The 12,009-nt window shown below is 51.9% G+C and overlaps 1 protein-coding gene across 5 annotated transcripts in view; it reads right to left on the reverse strand.

Annotated features, from left to right (window-relative positions):
• Positions 1-12,009, reverse strand: part of CACNA1E (calcium voltage-gated channel subunit alpha1 E) — a 153,794-nt gene that overhangs the window by 60,965 nt on the left and 80,820 nt on the right. For all 5 annotated transcript variants that reach the window (XM_058029920.1, XM_058029921.1, XM_058029916.1 and 2 more), the window contains exon 9: positions 4,167-4,270. In XM_058029920.1, coding sequence (XP_057885903.1) covers positions 4,167-4,270 — 104 coding nt within the window. The remainder of the gene's footprint in view (positions 1-4,166; positions 4,271-12,009) is intronic.

The following is a 12,009-nucleotide window of genomic DNA, read 5'->3' on the forward strand; positions in this document are numbered from 1 at the left end:
CCATTTTCACCACTAAGAATGTCCCTAAATGTCACATCCACATGTTTTTTGAACACTTCCAAGGATGGTGATCCCACTACCTTCCTGGGCAGCCTGGTCCAATGCCTGACCATTCTTACAGCAAAGAAATTTTTTTGTTCACATCTTGCTGGGAATTTATCATCTCCCCACAAGCTTTCCTGTATTTTCTGCATGCTCACCACTTCTCCTTCCAGGAATCTTTGAGACATTAATCCTCTTCCCAATGTTTTTGGCTTCAAAGCAACACATCCCGCTCAGCTGTGTGGGGTCCAGGTTTTTGTGTGGAGCTGGAAAAAAGAACCCTCTTTCCATTGAAAATGTACACTTGTCCCTCAACACCCTTATTATTAATTGCTACAAAACTTAATTTTATTCATCGTTTGTTATGCATCCAAATTGGATGGGGAAAAAAATTCAAATTAACTGAAGTGAAAAGATTTCAGAAGATGGTGCAGAAGGCTCCTGAAGGAACTGAAGAAAACTCTCCGGAGACTGCAAACGCAGTGCTAACCCAACCTGAAAGAAAGATCTTAAGACAAAGAAATCTTGCCAATTTGATCCTTTAATTATAACATTAGTCGTTTCTTTCAAAGGCTCAGTGTAAGAGCTGGGGGTGGGGGGCAGAAAAGACTTAAAGGGAGAAAAGACTTAACATCACCAGGATGAGTGGAAGCAATTAGGAGGATTTAAATTACTCTCTTGTTTGGTACAAGGCAGATAGATTTCATTTTTCTTGCCATTGTGCTCGACTTCTTGCTCTGCTGTTAGCTTCCAGAGGTCTCCTTGGCTGGCCTGAGAGCCAGGCAGCATCTCCTTCCACTCTGACACCCTGGAAAGGGGCTGGATGAGCAAGATTTGGATATGGGGATGGAGTCTCCCAGCTCTCAGCAGAAGGATGATGCTGCAATGAATGGAGGAGGGTGATTGCAAACCAAATTTTTTCTGCAGAGGCTGTGGAAAGGGAGGTGGGAAACAGTCAAAATGCAGCCTGTTCTGTACTGAAGCTCTGATGAGTCCTCAGGCTGTGGCCCCTCCTGGGGTAGCACTGCTGCCACTGGCACATGACACCAGCAGCAGGGACAGGGCAGTGTGGCTATCATCAGGTCTCTGCTGCTCCGGAGACAGAGCCCAAACACACACATTCAAATTGTTTTATGTGAGAAGCAGCTGAGGAAAAAAAAACAACCCCAAAACTGAACAATTTCACAAAAAAAAAGGGAGGGCAGATCTTTGCAAATCTCCAGCACAGGCAATTCTTCAGGCCACATGGCAGCTTCAGGTAGAAAATGGCATTTCAGTGGATGCTCCATCCTCACTGGCTCCCACTGACTCTCCTCTGGCAGGATTATCTCAGCAGCTCGTGCAGCTTTAAAAGCTGAGCAGTCACATCTCCTTGGGCTCCGTACCTGCTCCCAAAGAGGAGCGGGGCCAACTTTTTTATCTTTTCCTGCTTCCAGTCAGAATTAATTGATCCATAATTGCACCCATAGAGGGAGGAAGTTAATAGACATGGCAATAAATGCCAAAGCCACAGCAGAACTGGCTCTCCAAGACCCTGCCTGGAGGAGCTCCATCCTCCCTTAACAGAGTCTGCATGCGACTCCAGTGCGTGTGTGCCTGTTCGTATTTAGGGAGAAAAACTGAGGAGCCTGCCTGTGATGAAAATCATTTCTTTTCCTCTCCCACATACTTTGTGCTCAAGGAGCAGATGGATCCAGGCTGTTTACATCACAGAGGTCATGCCTCAGCCTAACAGTTGGGGAACTGACTGTTGGGGGAGATGCTCATCGGCACCAGGAGGCTGCTAAATCTGGGCTCTGGCAAACTTCTGCTGGTGGCAAGTGAAACACACAAATGTCCTCCTGCAGCCTCTCCTCCTTGGGGGCCCACCCTGGCTGCTGGGCTGTTTCCCCAGAGGGAGCCTCTGCTGAGATGAGGCGAGGGCAGAGCAGCTCAGCAGCAGCTCCTGAGGAGAACCTTGAGGAGAATGCTGGAAATCCCGAGTGGACCTTGTTATCCAGTGATGCAGATGGTGCAGTTTGCAAGCTACGTGTGGGGCCAGCTTTCTGCAAGGAGGCTCCCAGAGGCCAAGATTTCAGCTGAGCACGGCCTGGCTTCCCCAGAGGCACTGGTGTAACTGCCAGGGAAATAATTCCTTAGGTGGAGGTGTTTCTGTGGAGCTCATTCCCAAAGTGACCAGCTCTTCTCAGTTCAGCACAGCCACACGGGGGGGTATCTGGCCAGGCCCTGCCCGTGCATCCAGCTGAGAGCTGGGCAATGGGAAGGTCACACACCTCCCATCCCCCAGCAGAGCCAAGAACTCTCTTCCAGCACGAGAGGATTGTGGTGAGTGCTAAAAACAAGAGGAGTTCAGCAAACAGAGCAAGGAGTGAGGCCCTTCCTGCTGCACTCAGCATTTGTGTGCACAAGCACCTGCTCCTGCCCTTAGGTCCTGCTCCTCCAGGGCTCCAGCAGCACTTTTGGATGATTCACCTAGCCAAGATGCTGCATCCACTGAGCCACAGAGGATGTGGCCGTGCCCAGGCAGGGGGACACTGACAGTGGCCTTGCCATGGAGTGGCACAGCCCAGCTGGCACCTGAGCCCACCAGGGAGATGAGCAGTCCTGCTTTACCCTGGATATCTGCCACGCCACAAGAACATCTCTGCTGCCAATTAAGCCACCCACCCACTTGCATCTTTCCCCAGTACAAACCCTACTAACAATAAACAAACAGTGGAAATGCCAGCCGGTGCCTGGGAAGAGTCCTGGATAGCTGCATCCAACCCAGCAGGCATGAGAACGCTGCCTTGGGCAGGGAAACACCCAGCTGGGCCAGGGCATGGCCAGGCATCCCACCAGCCCCACTGTGGTCCTCTGGCCAGCGTCTGGTTTGTGTCCCCAAGCTGCTTTCAGCATCACCCCAGCACCAAAAGCCTCGGTGTCCACACAACACACTACGCTGACATTCTCTAACATTGTAATAACGTGGTTCTCATCTTCCTAACTTCCCTTTTCCAGGCTTTTGTAGGAAAGCTCCTGCTTGACCTGAGACCCCGCTGGACTTTGCCCAAATGCCCAAGCTGGATGTGGCATAAGAAGCACAAATTCCACCCAAGGCTGCTTGGATATCTTCATCCCCCATAAGAATTGCCTCTCCGCAAGGCAAAGTGAAGCCTCTGGACCCAGCCAGACCCCAGAATGGGAGGTGGAAAAGTACAGCCTAATAACAGACCCCAGCCTGCCACTCTAGAAATTCCTGACCATCATCAGGAAGTCCCACCATCATCACACTGGGACTTCCAGGGACACTCAGGAAAGTGATTGAGATGACCAAGACCATTCTCCACCCTGACCCTTGCAGCTGAGGGCTTTCCATCTGGCCAAACCAGCACTACAATGACTTCTGCATTTTGCCATGATGCATAACTAGCTAAGAAATGACCTGCTTCAGTCAGAACAGAGGAGCCCACACCTTCCCCCAGTGCAGGAGAGGGCACAATCACTGTTCACCAAACCCTGCCAGCAGCTGAGGATGTGCTGGTGCAACCACAGTTCATTGTCATGGAGACAAGAAGAGGTTTTGTCTCCAAACCCAGCTTAAAGGCTTGGATTAAAACTCCCTTTCCCTTGGGAAGTGCAGGACAGGGACAGTTGCTTTGTCCCTACTTCCTTATCTTATATCCTTATATCCTTATATCCTTATGTCCTTATATCCTTATCTTGTGGGCTTATCCACGTGCACCCCAAGCATCCCTGTCCTCACCAGCTTGCAGCCCACCAGTGCAGGGCACATCCTCCTGGTGCTCTGTATCACTCCCCAAACCCATCCCAACCCATCACCAACAGCCTGGAGCCAAACACATTTCCACAAAACCCCCATATCTCTCCCCTCTCGCAGGTCCCAAGCAGCCAGAAGATCCCCAGTGATCATTTCTCACAAGGAACCAAAAGCAGGAGGTCTTCAGCCAGGTGAAATGACAGTAAAAATAAATATCTCCAAGGCTGTCCCTTTCCCAGCTCCCCAGGTTGAGGAAGAACCAAGCACAGGCAGGGAGCAATGCCCTGCTGTGGGGCAGTGGGTTTGGAGGGGATGGAGGGATGTGTGACAGGCACAGCCCAGAGAGAATGACCACTCTGCTTACCCTGACAGCACTCCCAGGACAAGGTTGAGGACGAAGAAGGATCCAATGATGATGAGGGGGATGAAGTACAGCCAGTTCCAGGTGGCTCCTAAGGCATCATTGGTCTGGAGGAGAAAGAAAAAAAAACAAGTGTGAGATCACCTCCAACACCATCATCGGGGCAGAGGGAGGGTGTGGTAACTCCAGTGCTCCAGGCTGACCACACCAGGCTCCTCAGGGTGACCCGGCCATGCCTGCCAAGACGTGCTGGGCACTCTTCTCCACAATAAGAGCCCTGGCACCCCTCAGCACCCTGCCCCAGCCCTCATTAGGCAGGACTGCCCTCCTCCACCCCCTCCAACCATCCTGCAGAGACTGTAAGAGATGGGTTTAGCTGGAGGTGCAGGATCCTGCAGCCCAAAACTGGGGTGCTGAGGGCGAGGGCTCACCTCATGTTTTCCCCAGCATTTTGGTTCAGGGCTCCTATGCACATCCACCAGGATAAGGCAAAGCAGCCCCACAGCAGCACAGATTGATAGGGTGCCTTAAGGTGGCATCTAAAGAAAAGGTTTGTCCCTTCATGCATGGTGGGAAGCCTCTAAACAGGCATTTTGCTGCTGGCATCATCACTAACACCTTGCAGACACCCTCCCACCAAAGCCACGGAGCCGAGACCAGACGGGAGCTGCGAGCTCAGGGCACAGTCCTACAGCTGCAAAGGCTCCTGCTGAGCCCTGCTCAGTCCCTCCAGACATGAATTCACCAGGGGTTTTAATAAAGCAGTGCCCCTGTGTCCCTCCCAGGCCCCATTTGTCCTCTGGTGTCAGGCTCGGTGCGCATGACGCCGGGCTGAGGGTGATGCGGCAGAACGTGACTGTCTGGGGGAGGTGGTATCAATCTTCTTGCAATGAAAGACTCTTTCTCTTTTCTCTCTCTCTTCCCCCCTCTCCCTGTGCTAATTAAGCCCTCATCTTCATCTGAGTCATTGGCACCACATCTCCTGCTCGGCCAGTGCAGGAGCTGAGTGAGGAAGGCTCTGCGGCGCAAGGAGTGTGGCTCCTAGGAGCAAAGAAAGTGAGGGCTGGAGCCTTCCTCCCTGAAGTGGGGACTTCAGCTGGGTGTCCCCATCACCCTGACACCCAAGGCAGGCAGGGTGACACCAGCACAGCCCAGCACAGGCACTGACCACAGCACTGGGATGTGGGCAGTGATCTCAGTGACAAGGCACACAGCATCTGTAAGGGCTCTGAAAGCAGCTGGAAGGACTCACTGCCCTCCCGCTTTGCCCCTAAGGAAACCACACATATCCTCTCAAGATCCTGCTCTTTAAAGAGCCCCATTTCGCCTCCAGCCCCTTCCTTTGGGGCCATGGGAGAAGCAGGCAGAGGGAGGAAGGAATGATGCACGGGAATTCCTGACAGCCAGTATTCACCACAGCCCTCCGGAGACATCCAGGGCACTCTGCTCTGCCCTGGCAGCACCATTTCCCATGGCATCAGCCTTCAAGGCATCCTGCAGCCCTCAGCCCAAGCTTGGCAGGCCTTCAGCTCCCTGCCAAGATGCCACTGGGTACCTGCCACTCATGTCAGGATTGCTTGCCTCTGAACCTGGCTCCTGCCCAAAACACACAGGCTTTCCCCGAGGTCTCTGTCACAGGGAATACAAAACACAGGAGCTCCTTTCCTACAGAAGAACAAGACATCTTCCCCCAGAGCTGGGCTATCGCCATTCCCTCTTTAGCCATCCCAGCAGGAGAGAGAGGGGGAAATAGGAAGTTTTCCCAGGGTTATCAGTGCCCAGATCTCTTCCCTGTCCATTTTTCAGGCACAGCAAAACTGGTGGCACTGGGGATGTTGCAGCAGGGAAAGCTGAGGCAGGGGTCTGGCAGGATTCTGGTGGTGTAGGCTGACTGTGATCCCAACCTCTGTGCATTTGAGTGCCTGGCTGCCCTGGGGGTGGAGGAAAAGGGGGTTGGAGAGATTTTTAAGGGGATTTGGGAGGTCACAGCACCACTTGCACCCAGCAGCTGCAGGAGGGGCACTTCTAGGGCAGAGGAGGAGATGGGGAGCTGTGGCCATACTCAAGGACACAGCAGTGGCCACAGTGAGCTCAGGGATGGTCCCAACCACCCAGGCTGCCACCAGCAGCCCCAGGAACAGCATTGCCACCAGCAGCCACATGGGTCCCCCTGGCTGGTGCCAGCTTTATAACATGAAATCTCCCAGGGGACATCCCAATGCTCTCTACAAATCCAGGAACTGGTAATGCCCAGTCTGGATATAGAGGCTCCACACCATCATCTGGTACTTGCTCAGCCATTCAGGCTGCCAAAAACTCACTATCTCCACTGGAAGCCTCCTCAAGCAGATGCTCCAATGGCTGCTGCAATTTCCAGCCTAAATTTATTTGTGGTCATTTTCGACACTGCTCCGTTCTTTTGCCAGCAGTGGCCTTTGGCTGAAATTGCTCTTTTTCTTCCTCTTTCCACCCTGATCTATTTCTAGACAGCAATCACAGCCATCTCCAGCCTCTGCTTTCCTGGCCAAAGCAAGGTTCTTCCAGTTCTCTCTTGCCCAACTTTTATCCAGCAGCCCCTTCCCTGCTCCAGCCCGGGCTCAGTTCATCCTTCCTGGACACAGGAGTGATCAATTTGGGCAGTCACACCCCATCCCTGCATGATGCCACGGAGAATTCACCACCTCCCCTGCATCCCACCACCCTCCCTCCTCCTTTGTGCCACCCCTGCCCTGCAGCCACCTCGTGGCCACCCCGATGTCACCCTCTCCTCCTCCACACCACTGCTTCCCAGCCAACAACACCTGAGCTCCAAGGAGAGCCCTTTACTGCTTTGGATTTCCATTTCTCACTGCATCCAGCATCCCAAAGGCCTCCCAGCCCAGGGTGGCAGCCTCTGTCCCTCCAGCTCTGGGAAGCCAGTGGATGCTGGGGGCAGAAAAGCCCAGGACACATCCCTAAGGACTCCATGAGTTGATGCCATCCTCTCTTGTCCCCTCAACACCATCCCAGCACTGCTCACTTCCCTGCCAGCCTCACAGAGCCCCTCATGGGGCGGCGTGTCTTCTTCAGACTCAGATTTTATTAGTTCTTATCTCTGTTACAGTCTCACAAACTGTGACTTCTACAGCATTTCACTCTAACAATCTAAAAATGGAGCCCAGTCTCTCTCTCCACAAGGCTTTTTAAGGACAAACTGTCCAATTAAGAAGTGACACCTGAATTATTTTTACTTTTAACCCCATAACCAACCACCTGTGGCCCGCAATGCAGACTTTTTTATCCAATTACACCCAAATACCACCCAAACCCTTGGAGAAGAAGGTATTTTATCCAAAACCACCCAAACCCATGGAGAAGAAGGTGTTTTGTTCAATACCACCCAAACCCATGGAGAAGAAGGCATTTTATCAAAAACCATCCAAACCCATGGAGAAGAAGGTATTTTATCCAAAACCACCCAAACCCATGGAGAAGAAGGTGTTTTGTTCAATACCACCCAAACCCTTGGAGAAGAAGGCATTTTATCCAATACCACCCAAACCCATGGAGAAGAAGGTATTTTATCCAAAACCACCCCAACCCATGGAGTAGAAGGTATTTTATCCAATACCACCCAAATCATGGAGAAGAAGATGTTTTATCCAAAACCACTCCAACCCATGGAGAAGAAGGTGAGAAGGACCAGCCTCCTTCCTAAATCCTCCATATTGCTTTATATATATTACTATGTTCTAAAACCTTAAACTCTAGGTTTTCCACCATGTGATATTACACACTTCTATTTAAGCTACTTCTCATTATGCACCCCACCACCCCTCAAACTCTTCTGTGGCCACCAGACCAAGATCCACCATGCTCACATCCACAATCCCAGTTCTATCATTCCATTTTGGAAGCCTTCTCCACAGCCTCAGGTCAATGCAGTGTTCTCCTGGGGGTCAGTGCCTGTCAGCACAGAAAATCTAAAATTCCCAGCAGCCAGGGTTCCAACATATCCCCTTTTCCTCTCCCCCCTCTCCCATTTCTCCTACAGCAATCCCTTTACTACAAGGAGCAGCCCTGGGACGTCTCCAGGCCTGAGATGCCGGGTTAGCCTGGCGTGACCTACCTTTGACAAACCCATGATTCACTTTCCTCCCTTGCCTCCCAAACCTGTTCTGAAATGGCATGAGATCGAGGTCATCCTCACAGTCCTATTCCTGCCTGCCTTACTTTTCCTCCCCTCCTCCCCCCAGATTTTAAATATAGGCACCGCATTCGCTATTCTCCAGTCAGATGGTGCCTCCCCCAACTCGATGGAGCTGTTAAAAATACTTGTTACCAGACCTGCCATTTCATGTGCCAGCTCCCTCTGAGCTCGGGGGGGAAGCCATCCCAAGCAGCCAGGCTGGTGGGCACAGTGGTCTCAGTGCTGGGCTTCCATGGTTCCCACATTGGCCATGCCCTCATTGCTGGTATCGCTCCTTTTGCTGCTTTGTGTTGACCAAAAGCAGGGTTGAAGTGTCCATCTGTGCCCAAATCTCTCCAGAAGTCATTTCACTGGGCCTTGCTTCCACCTGCAGAGCTGGGGAACTGCTCACTGCTCCTCCAGGAGCTCTGTGTCAACACAATTTTGCCACGGCCCTCATTGCACTTCCCAGCTTTTTTGGCACCAAGATGTCGTTGTCTTGATGGAGCAGCCTCTTTTCCCACTCCTCATGGAGTCCTTGGGGATGTGTCCTGGGCTTTCCTGCCACCAGCATCCACTGGAGCATCATTTGTCCTTGATATCCCTCTGTACTTCATCATCTTGGTCCACTGTGCTTTCCCATAGGTTTTTTTTCCCCCTTTGTTGAAGGTATCAGGAGGTTGTTGTTTGCAGAATTCGGGGTAGCCATGGGAATTTTAATCCCTAAATTACACCAACTTCTTTAATGAAGAAATTCCAGGTTCCTGCCTTGCTCCCTGCGCAGCTGAGCAGGTCCCATCACTCACCCAAGCACCTTGAGACCCACTTTTTATATTCCTTTGGGAAATGGAGGAGCTGCTTGGTGCCAAATCTTTGCTGCTTCCTCCCTTCCCTTTGAGATGCCTCCTCCTCATTATGCACCCCACCATCCCCCAAACCCTTCTGTGGCCTCCAGACCAAGAACCACCACGCTCACACCTTGGAATGACCCCTGCTGCTGCCAGGAAAGCCCTCTGAGCCTACAAATGACACCACCAAGGCGTGGGAGCAGGACCCTCCTGAGGGAAAGAGCCCCCAGCAGCTCCTGCTTCTCAACCCCCTACCACAAGGTTATTCTTTAGGCAGCTCTTGTGGTGTTTGTTTGGTGATTTTTTTTTTGGTTTTTCCTTTTTTTCTCCCCCCAAAGGGCAGGAAAAGGCGCGGGAAGCTGCAAAAGCAGGTCTCACTCGGGGGGCCAGAAATCTAAAGAAATCTAAATATATCCGCAAGTTGAATGCACAGCACAAGCTCACAGCCCACACGTCCCCTCCCTCGGGCTGCGGCGCATGGGAACCTTCAGGATTTCTTTGCTATAGGGGAAGGGAGGGGGGAAAACCTCAATAAACCCCTCAAAGTCAGTCTCTCCTGGCTAAAAATACACAGGGAGCAGGTTCAGGCTGTGCAGGGAGCCTTCGTGGCCACTCCATTGCTCACCAGGGAGCAGTTCCCTCATTGAGGAGGGGATCTGGAAACCTGTGGGCACCCAAAGCTCTCAGGGAGCAGCAAGGTGTGGATTGCATTCACACAGAGGGTTGGGGATGATGGGGAAAGCCATGGATCTCAAGGGCCTGTACCCTGGGAACTGTGCCTGCCTTCCCCAGCACTTCTCAGGTGCTTGCAGAGTGAGACAGGAGGTGCAAAACCACCACAGCCTCCATGATTTGTGCTCCAAACCCTTGGCTTGGCAACTTCTGACGGCTTTTGCCTGGTGGTGACAGCAAATTGTGCCCCTGCCATGGCTGATGGTGCCCCCCAGCATCACCTCCCCAGCTCCTGACCTGCACCTCCCTGCAAACCACAGCTGCATCCAGCTGAGAACAGGCCAGCAGCCACAGCCTCACAGCCCAGCAAAAGGGGGAGAAAATGAGTTATAAAAATACCTCTCAGCAGATTCCCTGGCCTAAGCAGCTCCCTGCAGCCCCTGCCACCCGCTGCTGCTCTCCCCAGCACAGTAACAGATCTCCTTGTTCCCTTTAATGGCAGTAATTGAATCTCCTGCATGCAGGGCCATGCCTCACTCCCTGCCTGGGATCCATCAGTGACCCTGGCACTGGACAAGATTTGAATGGAAATGCTTTGCTCTCCCAAATCAGGTTAATGAGGAAATGGGAGCATTTCCTCTGCAAGGCCAGGACTGGCCTGGGGTGGGACACATCCTGCCATGGCCCAGTGTCAGGGTCTCCAGCAGAGTGGGCACCCCAGCAGTGCCCTTCAGTGGCCCTGGGAAGCTCTGGGGTACCAGGAACAGGCAGGAATAATGCCAGAGGAGGACATAAAACTCAGCATAATCTTGTCTCTGAGTGTGTGCAGGGAGGGAGGGAGTGGGGAAGCAGGAAAAGGACACCATGCGTTTCATTTTTCTGTTTCCTAAAGGGAATGCAAAAAATGTGTTGCTAGAAGCATTACTAAAATTCCAACGTTTTCAAAATATTTGAAACAGGCACTGAGAGCAATTTTGGTGCTGCTCTCCTCCATCCCACCAAGAAATTGCACCCAGATGCCCCAGCATCGATGCACAAACCCAGTCCTTGTGTGTGCCTCCTGCTCTGCCTCTGCCCACAGCCATCCCTCACTGTGATCCCTCTGCTTCTGCTCCCAAAATTTCCCTTTCCCCCCTGCCCAGACCCCTCCTGCACCTTCCCCAGCACACCTCTAACCACTCCTCAGGCTTTTTTGGCACCAAGATGTCATTGTCTTGATGGAGCAGCCTCTTTTCCCATTCCTTTGGGGCATAATTTGTTCTTGATATCCCTCTGTACTTCATCACCTTGGTCCACTGCACTTTCCCATAGGTTTTTTTCCCCCTGTGTTGAAGGTATCAGGAGGTTGTTGTTTGCAGAATTCGGGGTAGCCATGGGAATTTTAATCCCTAAATTACACCAACTTCTTTAATGAAGAAATTCCAGGTTCCTGCCTTGCTCCCTGCACAGCTGAGCAGGTCCCATCACTCACCCAAGCCCTTTGGGACAGGCTTTTTATATTCCTTTGGGAAATGCAGGATGAGCTTTTCCTGATGGAGCATTTGCAAAGCTTCACAGTTCTCTCCAGTGCAGACCAATGTGCTGCCTCTCCAGCTGGACTCTGCAGCAGGGCCTGGCTTCCACAGGATCACCTTTGGGGCTGTTTTCTCATGGGACCTGGCTCCCTGCTTTGTTTTGGGCATGCTGCAAGCCCACAGAGGCAGCTTGGGCCCCACAATGGGATTTTTTTCATTGTTTTATGACGTTCCTACATGGAGGAACATCACCGGCTTCAGCTGTGCTGCCCTGGGGCAACACACCCCAACAGCCCCATAACCCAGCCCTGGAGGACAGGAGCACATCCACCAAGAGGTCTGGAACCAGCTTTCCAACACCTCACTGTCACATTCATAGTTTCTGAAAAATCCCTTTGCCCAGGATTTGCTCCTGGGAAGCCTCAGAGAAAAAGGGAAACAATAATTATCTCATTTGCTTCTCCTGTGTTTTGCTGCTTTGGAATGTGATTGGAGATTGTTTATCCAACAGGTGATTGTTTGGTTGGTTTCATGTGAATTGTTTTGGCTCAATGGCCAATCAGGGCCAAGCTGTGTCAGGACTCTGGAAAGAGTCATGAGTTTTCATTATTATCCTTTTAGCATTCTGTCTATATCCTTTCTGT

Source organism: Melospiza georgiana, chromosome 9 (assembly GCF_028018845.1).
Source record: "Melospiza georgiana isolate bMelGeo1 chromosome 9, bMelGeo1.pri, whole genome shotgun sequence".
Taxonomy (NCBI): domain Eukaryota; kingdom Metazoa; phylum Chordata; class Aves; order Passeriformes; family Passerellidae; genus Melospiza; species Melospiza georgiana.